We start from the raw sequence: 19,036 nt of genomic DNA, 5'->3' as shown, positions 1-19,036 counted from the left end.
TTTCATGCTGAACAATTTATCTTGAGCTTATATCTTACTTATCATGTGATCGTGTTTTCTGTGCTTTTCAGGCATCTTCTGTTGCAGTAAATCTAAGACTAAGCCACAATATGTAATTATTTGTAAGACTGTTATTCCATATTTAGACAGCAGGACTGGCTATATGTGTAAATTTCAGTTTATGTTAATTATTGTAACTGCTGTAAATCACTGTATGAGAAATTCTATATTATTTTGGTAATTTAGGTAAAATTCATGTTCATTCACCATACTTGGATTTGAACACATTTAATCCTGTAAACAATATCGCCAATACTGTGCACAAAAAGGAAAAGAAAAAGTAAGATAATTCTCTACCCTTTAGTATATTTCCAATTGAGTTTTCTATTGCTTAATTCATCTTGCATTGTTTTTACTAGGCGACAGTTATATCATTGGAGAAGGAAGTCAAAGATTAGTCATCCCGAAAAACTTTTCATTCCTTTGCCTCTTCCTCATCCAGTTCAGATTTCTGTCATTATCTTCAATAGGGAGAATGAAGATCCTATACCTATAGAGACAGATCTTTGTCTTGAGATTCTTAAGGTAATAAAATGCTATTTAAAAAGCTTCGTGAGTGTTAACTAAAATTGCTAATCATTGTTTTATTCTTTGCATAAAGTTATAAATTATTGTTTGAAAATTTTCTTATAAAATTTTATTTTTATTTTTTATTTGTATACGTCAGTATTTATTACATTACTTATATGTATATGTACAGTATAAAAAGAAGTTATTCATTTAAATTTTTCCCCCATTTTAAAAGCTCATGGTTTTAACTCTTCCTGTTTCTGCCACATCATTTGTTGATTAAAAGTTTCTATGTCATCTTTAGAGCTTTTCCTTTTATATACTTTGGTGATATAACTTTGTAAAAGCTATTATAGATTTTCACCAATTTATTAAATATCTATTTATCTGTTATCACCAAGATATATATCTGTTATTAAATATCTATGCAAGATAATACGAGGGCCATCCAGGAAGTAGATTACGTTTCCGTCTGTGTCCGCTTAGGGGCGGGGCTAGCGCGGCCATCTTGGGGTCAGAGCGTTGCGCAGCTCAGTCTGCATCTAGCCGTGCTAGTGAGAGGTTCGTGCTGTGCTCCGTTCAGATACTGTGACGGTTTGAAATGTCTGCGTTAATTGAAAATCCCGCGAGGTGCGCTCAGTAATAAGGTTTCTGACTGCAAAAAACTGTAAACCGATAGAAATCTATCGGCAGCTTCGTGAAGTGTATGGGGACAACATTATCACTGAAGGTGGAGTGCGTCAGTGGGTCATAAGATTTCAAAATGGCCGAACCAATGTTCACGACGAAGATCGAAGTGGGAGACCCAGCATAGTGACTGCCGAACTTCTCGAAAAAGTCGATGCTAAAGTCCGTGAAAATCGAAATTTCACAATAACGGAACTTTCTTTGAGTTTTCCACAAATTTCGCGAAGTTTGTTGCACGAAATCATCAGCGAAAAGCTTGGTTACCACAAGTTTTGTGCAAGATGGAAGGCAAGAAGAGGTAACGAAGTGGTTGAAGGCGCAGGCGGCCGAATTTTTCGACGAAGGAATTTCCAAGCTCGTACATCGCTCCGATAAATGCCTTAATTTGTATGGTGACTATGTAGAAAAGTAGTATTTGAGTGTGGCTTTCATCTGTATATAATAAAATTTGTTTCCTATACTTTGTTTATTTTTTTATTCCAAAACGTAATCTACTTTCTGGATAGCCCTCGTATATCGGTGTGCAAAATTGAAGCATAACTTGGGAAATAGTTTTTAATGCACTATCATCAATTAACTTTTTAACTGTCAAGTTAGTTTGATGATTTGGGTGCATAAATTGTCAATTTTTTTCTTTATTCTAAAAATGAAATGTTTGCCTCAAAGTCAAAAAATAAAAAAAAAAATTAAAAAAAAATTGCTGAGCACTTTGAACTTGAACCTCTATCCTTTGAAACCTTCATTCAAATGCTGCCATCTGTTGAACTAAAGTGGAAATAAACTTCTCACGATATGTATTTGGGTATAACAATACGATGCACTCAAAAAAAAAATTAGTCCGAGTAATATTCGGGCGTGACATTTTGGAATACCAGTGCTGTGCCCGAGATTATTTCGGGCATGACAGTTAAAAGGTTAAATACTTTGTGAATGTAAATATGTATGCTAATTTGAATCTAATTCAGTTAATACAAGTCTGCAATTAATACACATGGTATTGCACATGCCTAATAGCATTTGCTTATACATTCTAACTTTAATTTAGCTCTAAACCAGTTTGTGAGTTAGTAAGCATTTGGATATTGTTAGATATGTCTCAGGGAGATGATTTAGATGTATGTCAGCAGCAGTAGGTGGTTGATAGGAGACAACTTGTCATTGGTAGCTATTGTAATTAATTTGATGTAGCAACTTGGTGAATATAATCTTTGTTTTTGAGCGGAGTATATTTTTGTTGGGTCATCTTTATAAAAATATGTTTTCTGTTGCTTTTTCTTCAAATTGTTTTTCACTCATATGTAAATGAAGACATTATCAGCTTGTTCCACATTTGAAAAATAAGGCATAATCCATCCGTCAGTTGACACTTGCATTATGGTCTTGAATGACTGCTTCCTACTACTCAGTAGAATATCCTACAAGAGCTATTCTACGGAGCACTTTTGTCAGTTGCTATATTGCCTGTGATACCCTTATATCTTGTCTGTTGCTGGAACTCAAAGCATTGCTTATTGTGCATTTTCTGTATGACCAAAATAGCTAGCTCCCATATCATACTATAGCTGATATTCAAGGCATCATAATTTATTTTCCATTAAATAAGATGTTCACTGATTGGTTTGGCTTGCCTTATCCCGTATAATGTCTTATATATGAATATAATATTTGAAGTTTGGCAGCTTGGCTCCCAAACACCCTATATTTCCTATAAAAATTTATTTTCATAGAGCAACCCTGTAGCATGTGAATGTTCAGTTATAACTGTATTAAAATAATGAAAAAACAAAGTTTCCCTTTCCATATATTACAAATAATGTTAAATTGTCTTAACCACAATTTTGTATCCAAGTATGTTTTAGCCATGTACAAAAGGAGCTAGAAATAACATAAAACTTTCTTTCTCTGTTGTAACATCAAATATGAAAAAGAACTCAAAAATTTGTCTGTGTAAAAAAAAAAAAAGGATTTTAAATTATGTCCAAAAGGCATTTTTTTAACATTTTGTCTGTTACCTTTATTTATTAAGTATCACATTCTTCGTACTTAAACTAAAAAATTCAGTTCAAGAGCAATATCGCAAAATAGTTTTAAATTGAGCATATCTTCAGAATTTCCGATACGCAGTCTCATGTACTGGAGATAAAAATGTTTTTTCTGTACTACGTTGCTATTGCTCGCTTTAAAATCCTTGAGTTTGTTAATCAAAAATTCGTTAAAGTTTTACAAAATATGAAATCGATAATAAAACAAATTTCAAATTTGGGCCCATATTCGCAGTAGGATTACCTCATTCAAAATTTGATGCTTCTGTGTACCGTTGTTTTATCACAATGCAAGAATATACATACATTTATGCAGATTTTTCATTATTTAATTTCTTCAAATACGAGGGCTATCCAGAAAGTAGATTACGTTTTGGAATAAAAAAATAAATAAAGTATAGGAAACAAATTTTATTATATACAGATGAAAGCCACACTCAAATACTACTTTTCTACATAGTCACCATACAAATTAAGGCATTTATCGTAGCGATGTACGAGCTTGGAAATTCCTTCATCGAAAAATTCGGCCGCCTGCGCCTTCAACCACTTCGTTACCTCTTCTTGCAGCTGTGCGTCGTCATCAAAACGCTGCATAGCCAGCCACTTCTTCATTGCTGGGAATAGGTGGAAGTCGCTCGGTGCCAGGTCGGGACTGTACGGCGGATGAGGAAACAACTCCCACTTATTCAAGAACTTTACGAGTGACATTTGCCGTGTGGGGCCGGGCGTTGTCGTGAATCAACAAGATCTTAGAGCTCAACATTCCTCTGCGCTTGTTTTGAATTGCTCTTCTGAGTTTTTGGAGAGTTTGGCAATACCTTTGAGAGTTTATTGTAGTGCCTCTTTCCAGGAAGTCCACCAAAATTACACCTTTTCTGTCCCAAAAAACAGTCGCCATCATCTTCCTTGCCGACATTGTTTGCATGCATTTCTTGGGTTTTTGGGGAGAACTTGTGTGCCCCCACTGCATTGATTGCAATTTCGTTTCACAGTTCACATGTTTCACCCATGTTTCGTCACCAGTAACGATGCGATCGAGTAAAGAGTCACCATCCTTATGGTAAGCGTCCAAAAAGTTCAACGCTGCAGCCATTCGCTGATTTTTGTGGTCCTCTGTCAAGATTTTTGGAATCCATCTTGCACAAAACTTGTGGTAACCAAGCTTTTCGCTGATGATTTCGTGCAACAAACTTCGCGAAATTTGTGGAAAACTCAAAGAAAGTTCCGTTATTGTGAAATTTCGATTTTCACGGACTTTAGCATCGACTTTTTCGAGAAGTTCGGCGGTCACTATGCTGGGTCTCCCACTTCGATCTTCGTCGTGAACATTGGTTCGGCCATTTTGAAATCTTATGACCCACTGACGCACTCCACCTTCAGTGATAATGTTGTCCCCATACACTTCACGAAGCTGCCGATAGATTTCTATCGGTTTACAGTTTTTTGCAGTCAGAAACCTTATTACTGAGCGCACCTCGCGGGATTTTCAATTAACGCAGACATTTCAAACCGTCACAGTATCTGAACGGAGCACAGCACGAACCTCTCACTAGCACGGCTAGATGCAGACTGAGCTGCGCAACGCTCTGACCCCAAGATGGCCGCGCTAGCCCCGCCCCTAAGCGGACACAGACGGAAACGTAATCTACTTCCTGGATGGCCCTCGTATAAAACAGGACTCTTAACATTTGGTGGCAACAGTTTGAAAAGTGAAACGAGCATTTATAGTGCACCAACGTAAAATCACAAAACGAAAACAATAGTCCTTCAGGGACAAAGCCCCTTTGGACTAAGTTTTTTAAATTTTTAATTCTAAAATTTATTTATTGTTTTTATTACTTATAAAACAGATGGGAAACTGTAACTTTTATTTTAGTTAACATATTTTTTGGTGCACATTTATTTTCTTTTCTTTTACGTTTATATATATATATATATTTGCTTAAAGTTTCATATACCTTTAGAGACATGTATTGGTGTTTTAACTTTAAAAAATTGTGTGGGAAAGCATGTTTTTCATATGCTGTATTATCTAACTAAATTAAAAGAAAAATGTAAAAAAAATGTATATTTGTCCCTTTAAAAGTAAACCAACATATCAAAGATTTTAATCTTGATTGATCCATTGAATAGGTAATATTAAAAAATAATTAAGTTCTAATATAGAAATTCCCAATAATTTTATGTTCAAGCCTATAAATTATTTTAATTCAATTTTCAATTAAAAATATTTGAAATTTCTGATGATCTGCCAAAGCTTTTCATGTGAATTTTTAATACTATCTATACAGGGTTCTCTGATAAGGAATGCTGAGATTTTATGACATCTCTGTGAAGTAGAATATATGAAATAGAATGAACAGTGCCAGTCCTAGACTGTCAGCCGTCCACATGGGAAATTAAAATTGACTGCTCTTTTCTACAGAAATACAGTCAAAAGTCGTTAATTCGGACACCCATAATCCGGAATGATCTATAATCCGGACCTCAAAGATAAAAACTTTCTGCTCATGCGCCGCGCATAGACGTTTACGCATGCACGTAAGACCCTTACAACTGCGCATATGCATGTGCGCAAGTGCAGAATATGTTTTTGTGTGCGCGTTTAACGTATAACGAACGGTATAAGCTAAAATTATCTAATTATCTATTTCAGTTAATGTTGATGATTGCGTTGTTCCTTAATCTTCGAACTGGATCCGGCTTATTGCTTTTTTCAAACTGTAAGAGCAATTTTATAAAAGTAAACTTGAACTTTCGATTATGTCAAATAGAATTTCCGATCCTGGAGCTTTCCGATGCTGGAGGATCTACAAAACGAAAGTATGTTTCGATGTCCATCAAACAAAAAGTGGAATTGCTGCAAAAAATGGATAAAGACATGAAGAAGGTGACAGAGAGGTTAGTGAAAACGAAAAAATTTCGATTAACAAGTTAGTCTGCATTCTCGGCACAGCAATTACGGGACTTGAACAGTGGAACTTTGTAACTGAACAAGAAATTATGTCTGTTTATAGAATTAAAGAGAAATTATTATCACATAAAACGAAGCAACTTAAACAACTTACATTGAAAGAAATGTTTAATAAAGTAAACAAATAAATATTAAGCTTTTTTTGTAAATTTTCATACCTTAATTGTTCTTTATTTCATAAATTACTGTTTCATATTTTTAATTTTAGAATTTCTGCATGCCATTTTACGAGATTTAAACTGATGATCTATAATCTGGAATCGCCGAAGTCCCGACAAGTCCGGATTAATGACTTTTGACTGCATAATGTTTGATAATCATTTTGCCACACATAAGTTTGGCCTCTCATGGGCTGTGCACCATCTTGCCCCCTGCTAGGATCGGCCCTGGGAATGAAAGTACTTTTATTTAATTCAGACACTTAAATGATTATGAACAAAATTAATAAGTATGCACATCTTTAACAACACAAATGGTGGTCAAGATTATCAGTTCTTTTATTGTAAATATCCTTTGAGAATGACTGATTGGCCATGGAATCGTTTTGCCTATCAGTCATTCTCAAAATCAGCAATTCAACTTGTAATTTAGGTTAAAATAACATGCCAAATAATGATTATTGAAGAAGTCAAACAGCAAGAATCAGCCTAATATTTATAAATTTCCAGTTTTCCATGAATCTATTTTGATGAATTCTCGTTCATTTGCACTTAGGCAGCTGAGGAAGGTAGCTCTGTATAGAAACCATCGAAACTAGTCCTGCAAAATTTACAGATATTGCACTGATTCTTGTTGTTTGACTTCTCCGATTCAATTTTTCTCTCATAAGATTTGTAAAGTGGAGTAATGTTTCATCTTGACAGATTTGTAATTATTTCTTCCATTTGCTGAATCTCAGGAAACAAAAAGATCTGTAGCATCTTCAAATTCACACTGAAGTTGATATTAATTTCAACAAAGAAAAAGAGGCTAAAAGACTTCTTAGTCATTACATCATACTAGACTTTAAATAATTTTGAATGTATTTATATGTTACACACAAGTTTTCAGAGTTACAAATTCAACATTTGTGTGGCAATTTACACAACGATTTACGTGGAACATGACCTCTTAGATTAATTAGAGACACATGTTTTTAAGAAATTCAAACTCATTGTGAAGTCTTTGTAGCATGCTAACAGTGCAAATAATTCTACACTCTATATGCTGCAGTTCAGGTGAGTAGTACAGTAGTTGAATTTTATACAGATGTAACATAGTCTCTTATGGATAGTTTAATATGCAGGTGATTTAGAAAGAAAATATTTGATTGTGTAAAATGGACTTCTGAAATCTATTGAGCAATTCAAAACAGCACATGTTTATCCTCCATTGGCCTCTCATGTGCATGACAAATACATGTACCTTATCTGAGCAAGTGTAATAAATAAAAGCAATTTCAGTTCCTATAATTTAATACTTACTTCACAGAGACCTCAAGAAGCCCCACCATTTATTATCAGAGGTCTTATATCTAATAATTTGGAGACTGTTTAAATGAAAGTAACATTAACTCCAACAAACACTTCTAAAATTAGAAAATTAAAATGTAAAATTAGAAATTTCATTTTCCAGGCTACAGCTGATGGGGCCAAAAGCTCTGCTATTTTAATGTATGAATATGAAGATAGTCCAATAGATGCACAAAGTGTTGCAACCACAGCTGATGAGTACAGAGCAGTTACATCTGATCTGGAAACAATGGCTTCTGATGATCGATTTAGCAGGTCGAGTTTGAGTCGAAGTCACAGCCAACAGTTAAGTGCAGGGGACAGCATTGCTGTGAACTTGGCATCTACAGAAGATGTAACTCTGGAGCCAGATGATCAAAAAGTTACATACAGTCACAGTTCATATAGCACCACAGTTTAGATTTAATTATATTTGCATGATTTTATGAAGCTTTTAAGTATACAGATATTACTCTGAGAGAAAGCCCATGTTTCCTAAGTAGGAATTCATTATTGTTTGCTATGCTGTGGAAATGGTTATTAACCCAGAAATTTCCAAAGGCACAAAATATGCCTGTAATACTACTGCCAAATAATATACATAACTTCTGCTTCTGGTACTATTAATTATGTAACTGTGTTCTAGTACTTTTATTTTACTAAATGTATTTTGTCAGATTGACCTAATTTTTATATAAAAATTATTTAAAAAAGTAAGCTTAGAAGATGTGATATAAAAGAGTATTGTCATTCTAAATTTTTGCATCATTTAAATTCAAGATAATTGTTTTCTGTATTTTCAATAAGCATTTCATTTTTTAAATATTTATATTATTTAATCATTTTTTATCATTATTATTCAAAACAAATAGTATTTAAACAAACTTTGAAATTAAAAATCAACTTTAAATGACTGAATTATTTTTTGTCTGTGATTAGTTATTCAATATTTTATGTTTACTATATTTCTGAAATAAGTACATTTTGCATGTAATATTAATCATATTTTGTAAAATATAAACAATTTTTGTACATTTATATATATATATATTTGCCTTTTAGAAAGTAGTTTACTTTTTTTTATAGTTTATTTGTAGAGAATATATTTACTTTTGGTAAATTTTAAAAAATGCATTTAAATTATAAAATTAAATAGAATTGTTTTATGCATTTAGAGAAAGTATGATGATTAGTGATATTACTGTATTTCCTTCAGTTACAATATATGGTAAATCTCTTTGTAAAATGAGTTTTTGTTATTATTGTTGTCATTATTATTATACGTAAAGCTTTTAGCAGCAGAATTTAATTTATCCATAGTTCTTTCATATTTTTTTTCCCATATAAAAGTCAGTGCAAAAAACGTTTTTTAGCACACAAATGGAAACTCATATTGAGCTTTTTATCATTTCATTTCATTTTTAGCAGTATATTCAATCATCATAGACTATAGTGTTAAGTTTTAGTTTTAGTTGTGTTGAACTAAACAGCATAGTGGAAAATAGTGTCTTGTATAGAGTATAAATTAATAGCATTTGTTTTTTTTTTTTTTTTTTTTTTTTTTTTTCAGAATTTAACTCAAAAAATATTTTAAAAATGACATTCATACAAAATGCACATTTTAAATACATTTGAGATGAAAGTAAAATGTATCTTGCAATGTAGGAAATACAGATATCACTATATGTTGTGTTAAATAACTTATCTGTGCTAAGTCATGAAAAGCAGTGATTTATTTTATCTTATTTTTATGTAAATAGTGAGTGAGTGGAACTGCTGGAAACATTGTAGAAGCTGGTCTTCAGATAGGATCTGTTTTTAATTTAACTGTAGTTGAACTAACAGTTTTATTGTATTTGTTTTATTGGAGTGTTTAATTACATGATTTGAATGACACATCAGCCTTTGAAACTTGAAAGAGCTTCTCAGAATAGTTCTACATACTGCTTTGTTCTGCCTTGAAATAAGGTAACAAATTTTGTGTAACTGGGATGAAAGTGTGTATATAGATGCCTACTTAATGTTTAATAATAATTATTTTAAATATTAATCATAAGGCTGAGAAGATACTTGTATAACCTTATTCTGTGTTGGGAAAAATGTGTATAGCTTTTATCCTGATAATATTAATGATATATTTGTTGAGTAATATTTATTTAATTTTCATAATCTTCATATTCTGAAAGTTGAAAATAGAGTGAATGCTTTTATTTTTAATTTTATAAGTAATAAGACTGAAATTTTTATTACCTTTAGATGTGGTGTTATAAACTGCATGTAGCGTGCTTGTTCGTATCTATTTTGAAAGTGGCTGAGTAATGATTTTATTTTCAACTTTCATTGACAAGTTTTTACGATTTTATTTATAAGAGCATTTTGTTTACACATTTCATATTTTTATTATTTTTTATTCAAGATTTATGTTTTATATTTTATGTTAATTATAAGCTTTTGTTATATAAATTTTATTTTTGCTTGAGGAACAAACTTTTATTCCTTCACAATTTATAATAGTAAGTGGTGTTTATGTCTGCTATTTTACTCGTGTCTCTCTCTCTGCTTATATGCACACACATGTTATGCATATGTGAGTGTGCATATGCATCCCCTATAAAGAAAATGCAGCTTTTTCAAAGTATGTGAATAGATTTTATTAGTTTTCAACATTCTGCCAAACTTTTATAGTAACTTATTTTGTTTATTGAGCATTTGTTTAATTAAAAATATTAAGTCAAAAATAATATTATGTTATGAATTTCAGATATTTAGATTTATGTAATTCATATATCATGTTCTCAAAACTGAAAATTTAAGTACTTGGTATATGCATGTGTATTCTATACAAATGCTGCCAATAAAAAAAGATGCATATATTGATAAAAGACGATCAACTGCTAAAGGCATACTTGTAATTTTTTTAAACTTTTAGTAATATGTATAACATTTTTTGGATGTTAGGATTTCGTTATATTAATTAGTGTAATTAAAATCAATGAAAACTAGCTATTGGCGAAAAACATATATATTTTCATTGAAATTGCATCCTTGCTGTTTGAGTTAGTCATCTGTTTTCTCTTATCAAATGATTTATAGATTAAACATGCATAATGCTTATGTAAAAATTAATTTATATGTTCAAACTCCTTGTGAAATATCGTATTGACTAACCTGTCCTGATACATGCTAGTTGTACAAATTGCCTCAATAAAATGTATATTGCTGAAAATGCTGTTGATATTTGTATTGATCATAAATTAATTATCTTTTCTTTATATGTAATCTATTTTTAGTAAAAATAATTGAAACTAAAGTATAATCCTCTCTTAAAATTTTACTTGAATCATACTGCTGTAATTTTATTTATTTATTTATTTATTTTATTTTTATATATTTTTTCCCCTGATACTAAGTTATTAGAACTAGAAATTCTGGCAGGTAAAATATTAGAGAAAAATAACTTTGTGCAGTTTAATAATAAAGAAAACAAAACCTTCAATATAAAAACTTACAAAAATAAGCAAGAAATCATTGCTGACTGTAATTTCATTGGAATTCAGTCTAATTTTAACAAAGTAACGCTGTGATGGTGAATGCAGTTGAGGCTGGAATGCTGGGTTGAAAGAAGAGAGATGGAGCTTGAAACAGAATTTTTTCATTCTTCTAACAACCTCACAGGAAATATCACATGTAGAAACATTCCCTCATCCTCTTCAGCTTTAAGCCATCAAAGTGAAAACACTTCAGTTCTCTCAGTCTTTCCCTCTGTGTCCCTAAACTCGAATATCTCATTTTTAAATGCTTCAAACAATATGGTTTGCTTTAAACTTGGTATTAAAATCGAGTTCTCAGTGTTAAAAGCCATACTGCTAGACCGTTGTTCTTGATATTTTTATAAACATTTTTGTGAATGTGGTGCTATGTATATAGGAGAGACTTACAGAATTTTAAAATTCAGTATAAGTGAACATGTCTGGAAACGAAACGAAACGAAAGGAAACAAACAAAACATTAAACGAAAACAAATGATAAAGTCCTCTGTTGGGACAAAACTTTTATGTTAGTTTTCAGAAACCAAAACTAATGTTCACTCTTATTCTCTCCTTAACCAACAAATCTGAATTTTTGACATTAGGATAGACAGGCATAGAGATTGTAAACATTGTGATCTGATGGTTGAAATGCATGAAAAATCTTAAAAGGTGACGATCTTTGTCTTCAGTCTCTTATATCATAATATCTTATATCAGCCCTATATTCCTCAAAAGCCATTAATGAAAGGAACAATCATAAAGTATGGAGTAACAGAATTTTTGGCACTCCTTTATGGCCGAGAAAGAAATCTGTTGTATTTTGGTCTTGTTACTGACCATGATTGCCTTTTAAACCGTCTGCATTGAGTGAACATTTTTCTCAACTCCAGTTAGTAAATTATGCAACCTTCATGAGGAAATGGATGCCTTATATCCGAGTTGTTGCTCTGCACTTAATGTTGGATTGCTCTGGGAAAGTTGTTGGAAATTGAGACGCAAAATAAGATTTGTAGATTATACTGTGAACCTCCTAGTTTTGTTGTTCTCTTTCATCTTTGCTTGTTCTGTCTACAGTTGTTTTTGTAATCTGCCGTTAGAAATTAAAAAAAAAAAAAAAAAAAAAAAAAAAAAAAAGATTTCTTTTTAATATTCTTTATGAGCAAATCTTTGAATACTCAGCCTACTGTTGTCCCTACCACCACTTTAGATCTTCCATTGTGCTTATTATCCTCTTAATTCTGGAAAGTAAAACTATATTACATTATTTATGTTTATGTGGATTTTGTATTTATCATATTATTCTTAGGCTTTAAGAGTTGTTATAATAAAAAAGTTTTTAAATCTGAAAAGTGTCAGATTTTAAATTATGTCCGCAGTGGCGTTTTTTTAACGTTTTGTGTGTTACCTTTATTTATTAAATATGTTTTTCAATTTTAAAATGAGCATATCTTTAGAATTTTTGATACAGAGTCTCCTGCATTGGAGATAAATCCCTGCCCTGTACAGTGTTGCCATTGTACGCCTTTAAATCTTTTGGTTTTTTAATCGAAAATTCATTGAAGTATTACAAAATATGAAGTCGATAATAAAACAAATTTCAAATTCAAATTAGGGCTTCCACATGCCCATATTCTGTTAAAGATTACATTATTCAAATTTTGATGGCTCTAGGTACCATTGTTTTATCACAATGCGAGAAACATACATACATTCAGCAAGATTCTTCATTATTTAATTTCATTAAATATAATACTGAGCGATAATATTTGGTGGCAATAGTTTGAAAAGTGAAACAACATTTATCGTGAATCGTCGCAAAATGCCAAAACGAAATTAATAGTCCTTCTGGGAAAATTGCCCCTTTGGACTAAAAATACCTAGAAATACTCAATTTTTTTTCATACAAAGTAATCGTAATAGTTTGGTTATACGATTTTGGTATATAAAAGGTTCATAAGACCATACTGTTTTATATTGCAGTGAATATTTGTAAACTGAATGTAAGAAAAGGAAAGTTATAAATGTAAACAGTGTTCTTGAGAAAATTGTGCAGACTGCATAATTATAGTCTCATTTTTTGCTGGGATGGACAAAGATGTTCGAAGTATGATATAACTTGCATGAACTAAAGTTTCAGATGGAAAAAAAAAAAAAAATAGCTATTGAAACAGAAATATATTTGCTCAAACTCTGAAACAGAATCATGTGATTAACTGGTGCAATGGAAAGTTATTTGAGTTCGTGTGAATCCTTTACTTTTTGGTTATATGTGCTTTCATATAAGAAACAGTTACAATTATTATTTTACTATTAAATTGAATGGATTTTTGTTAAACGAATGATATCTTAAGGTAGGTCATATTCAGAATGTGGGTTTCTAAGGTTGGATATGAATTGAATTGTTTTTGAAACATTTACATGTGTATTTATTCATACATAATAATGATATGATTATTTTAATGAAGTTAAGACGTCGAAATTATGTATTATATCTTTTTTAATGTGTTAAAATATCGTTTGCAAAGGTATTTATTTTAACATAGGAATCGGAGAACGCATAAGACATTAAATTTGTGAAATATCCATTATTCACAGCTGTGGCTAAGATATTACTTCAAGATTATTTAAACCATAAACAGATGATAGTAATTACAAAGTGTATTTCTTAAGGAATTCAACTGCGTATAAAGAGTATATTCTTCAAATAATCTTTCAAATTTTTTTTTATCAAATAAGTATCTTCTACAAATAATTGGAAAGAAAAAGAAAGATGACTTAATTATTCCTAGTGCATGTGAACTGTGTGTTGAAAATCAGTTTTGATGTTTAAATCAAACTGTTTCATATGCCAAAAGTTAAAATATTTTTACAAAAGCTTTGGTGTGGTATACACTCATTGTTATAAAAATCTGCGCACCAAGAAGTTGTTATCAGATCCTAGCAAAACATGAAAGTACAGGTCAGGCAGATATGCAAATGATTAGAAATACAATGTGATATTGCACTACGTACTGCCACAGAGGGCGTATAACTTCGTTCTCCCTAACGCATGAAAAGATTTGCAAAGGCATTTTGTCTTTACTTAGTCGCTTTTTCACCGGGGATGCCGTTTCCCCGCCATCAAAGACAACATAATTAGCTGTTAGAATTCAAGATGGGAAGGAAATATTGGTCACATCACCCAACATGCACACACAGCTCCAACTACCTCAGTGTCCGCCATCCAAGCACAGGCAGCACTTTCAATACATACCATCACGCATGGCTGAAGGACATTTGAGATTCATGCCTTTATTATGGATGCTACGGATAATATAATACCAACTGACCGTCTCTTCCATATGGAGTGATGTCGCTCGCGCTCGACGGGACTGAACCGCAACCGAATGGAATCAGTCTTCAGGGATTCACTTTCGACATGGATGACAACCGTGTACATGTATGGAGCTTGTGGTGAACCCATCAATCCTAATTTCAATTTACAGCGGCACTTAGTTTCCTCAGCTGATGCCATCGCACATGACACCTGGTTACTTTCAATGTTGATCCTCGGCCTCGGCACCGTGAGAACCCAACGTTACGTTCGTAATATCCTTCGCAACATATATTGCGACATACAATGTCGGGACTCCCATTCCCTAATTTTTCACCGATCGAATATGTGTTGGCCCATTCATACGGCCTGGATTACGGACTGTGCCCTTATACTGATAATGATAATGCGTCGGACCATTTGGTACAAGTTGGATAGCCTAGGAGAATGAGATGACGCAGGATACCATACGATATCTGTATCCCTCAATGCCGCTCTTGTCCTATCGTGTATTTACGCTAGAGGTCGTCCGACAGGGGACTAGAGCCATCATTTATTCTCGCTTACGCTTTCATCCTGTTAAGACGCTGCATCAATCTTCTATGTTCGCTTCTATCGAAATAGTATAAAAAATGTTCTAGAAATAGGCACGATTGGAGTGCCAAGTGAATTATGGCCACATATGTGAATTTAAATAAATATGGAATTTAATCAGGCTGGACTATCTTATCTTCAAAATGGATGGACCCTCTAAAAATTAAGTATCCATGCCATCAGTATTTCTGCGCATCTACATCTCAGTGTTTTTACATCAGTGCTTCCAAACTTGTGCTTTTATTACGTGCATATATAGTAGTATAACTCTACATTTTAACTTTGAGCTACATTTTCCGAAGAGATAACTTCTCTATTAATATATATATATATATATGGCTTTGATTTTGAAATCAATTATTTATATCAACGTATCGCTCACATATATAAAGTTTCGTTTAAGTCTGACACCTATTTCTTAGTGTGCAAATTTTTATGGCAATGAGTGTATAACTGTAAAAGAAGCACGCAAAAACTAAAAGATTTATTTAGAAATAATAGTATTTATTTAAATTACTAGAAGAGCACAAATTTAAAACAATTACATAAAATGTAGAAGTTTATATAAAATTAGCCTAAGAAAAGTAATTGCTAAGAATTAACATATACCAACAGTAATACATGCTCAGCAGCGTCGTTGGGGTGAATGACAGTTTTAAAGACTATGTATTTATGCTAGACAAGGAGGCACCTACTACTTTCAATATGGTCAATAGTATAAATCAGTCACTCCATCGACGCTCCCGACCATGTGCTACTACTGTTAGTGGATGCAATTTTGAGGAATTATTGTAGACATTGCTGTAAAGAAGCCCGTGGCAATGATGCTGTAACTAAAAAATTTGTTTCATGTCTTATTTCTTGTGTATGAACCTCAACGCGTCACTTGCGTCTATACATTCATATAAAAACAAATTTAGTAGTAATGGACTCTGCCATCCCTTTAAATTTGTTCCAGGTGTTTTGAATTACACTTACGTATATAATATATATATAACCAAAAGCTATTAGAAAAAGAAGAAAAACAAACCCAAAATAATGGTGCCATTACAACTACATATTCCCACGTGATTTGTTTTTGTATTCTTGACCTTCCTTTTAAAATTTTCCCTAAAACCTTTGGAGCCCCTCCCCCTTTGTTTGCGCCGTAGAATTTCAGTAATTAATTTATTTATGTGTATAGCGAAAGAAGTTTAAAAAGGAAACTCATTACTCTTCTGTGTAAGAAAAGGAAATAACATTCTTTTTTAATTAGATTTAAAATCATTCTATCTTTGATCAAGAGAAAAGTTCATCCAGCTACTTCTGTAATCAGTAACCTGTGGTAATTTGTTACATGCAATTGAATTTTGCGTTATGTTTCTTGTTTAAAAATATTTCCCATTTATAAGGTATTTTCTCCCTCCTTCCTGCATGCCTTCGGCCCACTCGGCGCGTATTCGAGAGGTCCAGGTTCAAGTCGCGGCGAGGGCACTGCTCATGTTTCATGTCTCCTGTTTCAAAATAACCTATTAAATCTACAATGGCGCCCGAACTGGAAGATGATGGACAATAATTCGCCAGCATTTGGCGACAGGGCCCCCTAATCCCCAGTCGCCTTTTAAAAAGGGGGGAGAATATAAGATATTTTCTCCCTCCTTTCAGCATGCCTTCGTAGTGTAATGGTAGCACACTCGTCGCGTATTCGAGATGTCCAGTCATTTTTCATGTCTCCTGCTTCAAAATAACCTAATGACTCTACATAGGTACCTATAAAATTCTCCAGAAGAAATATGTTTTTAATGAAAATTATTTGTAAGGTTCAGGTGCTGGGCACTTCAGCAGGCTCCTAGGCTGGGAAAGCCACATCCTGTGTGTAACTCGTGTAAGACAGCATATCTTTTCTGGCATATCATGGTAAAGTTCATAACAGAGAGAAAAATTATCGTGATAAGTATTTGTAAGTAAGCCACATTGATTATTTAAAAAAATTGCTTGTTGCAAACACTCATTTCTAAAAACGGGAAATGAATTAAAATTATGCTGAAAGAGAAGTTTTTAAATACAATTTATCTAAATTTATTTAAGGAAAATACTTTAATTTTTGCTACACGTTTCTCACCTCTAACGGCCTAATGTAAAATAGCAGACTTTGAAATTCTGCATTCTAATTTCTTGTAATGATACTTGGTACAAATGCAGTAAAAGAAAAAGTTTCGACGAATATTTCAGACTATTTTCAGACGAACAATTTTTAAATATAATTCCGAAATATAGATTTTAAAAAATATTTAGATTGATTAAATTTTGCAGAAAATGTTATGAGGGATATTAATAGCGCTAATGAGAATACCGAACGTTATTAAAATTAGTTTTATTAAATATGCCTTAAATTTCATCTTTCATTTCTTGATATGCCTATCTTTCTCAATAAAGTACCACAGACTTTTTTTTATTACGAAATTTCTTAAATATGTCTTTAACAGCAAATTCTTGCTTTCGAAACAAGTCATGGAAATGTCATGTTTCTCTGAAAAACAGCAGGAAAAAGGAGATATGACTTGTATTATCATGACCAAGTGATGTATAAAAAGTTCGTGTTCAGAAAATGGTAGCCAACTTTCAATGCAATTTTTATGTGAGTTACTTTTGGCCATGCCATTTTGAATTCTGGCAGATGAGAACTTCCATAAGCATATTCAAGAGTTTCTTTCAAAATTCCATGTCCTGTCAATAAAATCTTCTGAAAGCTTTTTGTCAAGAGCGAAGTATTTTTCATTGAGAGTTGATGCATTTTTCCTAGCATCATTTACGTCATTTGGTTCCGATATCCTTCGATTTCTGTGAGAAGATGGCCCTCGTTCTGAGTAAGAGCGATGACGCCCTCTGTTATCAAGCCTATCCCCACGTCTTCTAGACATAGCTGCAGAATGCTTTCCTAATTCATCTGCTTTTACTAAAGGCATGTTAAGTTTGGTTGATGTGCCGCCACTTGATGATGGTAATGATCCATTAGTATCTGGAGCAGAAACTGGAAATACTCGCAGAGTTGATGGTGTCTTTGGTCTACTGTGTCGCTGCTGACGAACTGAAGGTACTAACCTTACAGGAGGAAGGTTTAGTACTTTCTGTTGAGGCAGTGGTTCTTGTTGAGAACCCAACCAACTAATCAAGCGATCTCTTCTTTGAGTGTTCAGAAGAGCAGGTGTTGGGCGCCCACAGCAGCAGACTTCGCGACCGCTGATGACACAACAAGCCAGAGATAAAAGACTGTCTGCAGTAGCTGTAGCCAACAGCATTAACTGTACAACAAATGGCGATGCATTTTCAACGCCACGCCATACTAAGGCTCCTGCGACATCTTCCATGTAAACTTCGGCAACAAGCCCCATGGCTGTAAATGTTGCTAAAAGTCCTGTATTGAAGAATCCTAATACGGACAGGATAAGTAACGCCACCAAGAGAGATTTTCTCTGTGGCTTCTGCTTTCGAGCAGTTAAAATTATACAGAGACCAGTAAAAATGGCAAAAAGTCCACTCCAGATGCCACCATACATCCATGCGGACCAGGCTTGTACGTAGACTGCCATTCCGCCCAAAAGAGCTAAACATGCTCCACATAGGAACTTAGCTGTACCTAAACCACTCGCCAGTCGAGTTGGAAAGCCACTGTATGACACAACTTCATCTTCACTTTCGGCTCGAACCGCTGGGTAGAAAAGCGAGGGTCTTCCGTGATAGGCCAATAGTCCATCCGGAGTTTTAATTCCTTGTTTGTCCATGATAGTACACTCAAATTTAGAATGCTTCTGAAAGCAAAGAAAAAAATATATTTAATATATCATTTTTAAGTA

The 19,036-nt window shown here is 33.0% G+C and overlaps 2 protein-coding genes across 9 annotated transcripts in view; one reads left to right on the top strand and one right to left on the bottom strand.

Annotated features, from left to right (window-relative positions):
• The window catches only part of LOC118201180 (uncharacterized), a 120,398-nt gene extending 109,406 nt beyond the window's left edge, over window positions 1-10,992 (top strand). Inside the window, exons 31-33 of the mRNA XM_035373233.2 lie at window positions 247-340; window positions 420-585; window positions 7,891-10,992. Of these exons, the coding sequence (XP_035229124.2) occupies window positions 247-340; window positions 420-585; window positions 7,891-8,187 (557 nt within the window). The 3' untranslated portion in view covers window positions 8,188-10,992. The remainder of the gene's footprint in view (window positions 1-246; window positions 341-419; window positions 586-7,890) is intronic.
• LOC118201159 (uncharacterized) overlaps window positions 9,301-19,036 on the bottom strand; it is a 95,168-nt gene continuing 85,432 nt past the window's right edge. For all 8 annotated transcript variants that reach the window (XM_035373203.2, XM_035373194.2, XM_035373222.2 and 5 more), the window contains one exon: window positions 9,301-18,991. In XM_035373203.2, coding sequence (XP_035229094.1) covers window positions 17,882-18,964 — 1,083 coding nt within the window. In that variant the 5' untranslated portion in view covers window positions 18,965-18,991 and the 3' untranslated portion in view covers window positions 9,301-17,881. The remainder of the gene's footprint in view (window positions 18,992-19,036) is intronic.

This window comes from Stegodyphus dumicola, chromosome 3, assembly GCF_044657685.1.
Source record: "Stegodyphus dumicola isolate Sdum_Otavi_A_Nest chromosome 3, ASM4465768v1".
NCBI classification, from domain to species: Eukaryota; Metazoa; Arthropoda; class Arachnida; order Araneae; family Eresidae; genus Stegodyphus; species Stegodyphus dumicola.
Note: the sequence above shows the minus strand (reverse complement) of the source record. Positions and strands in the feature narration are given on the sequence as shown.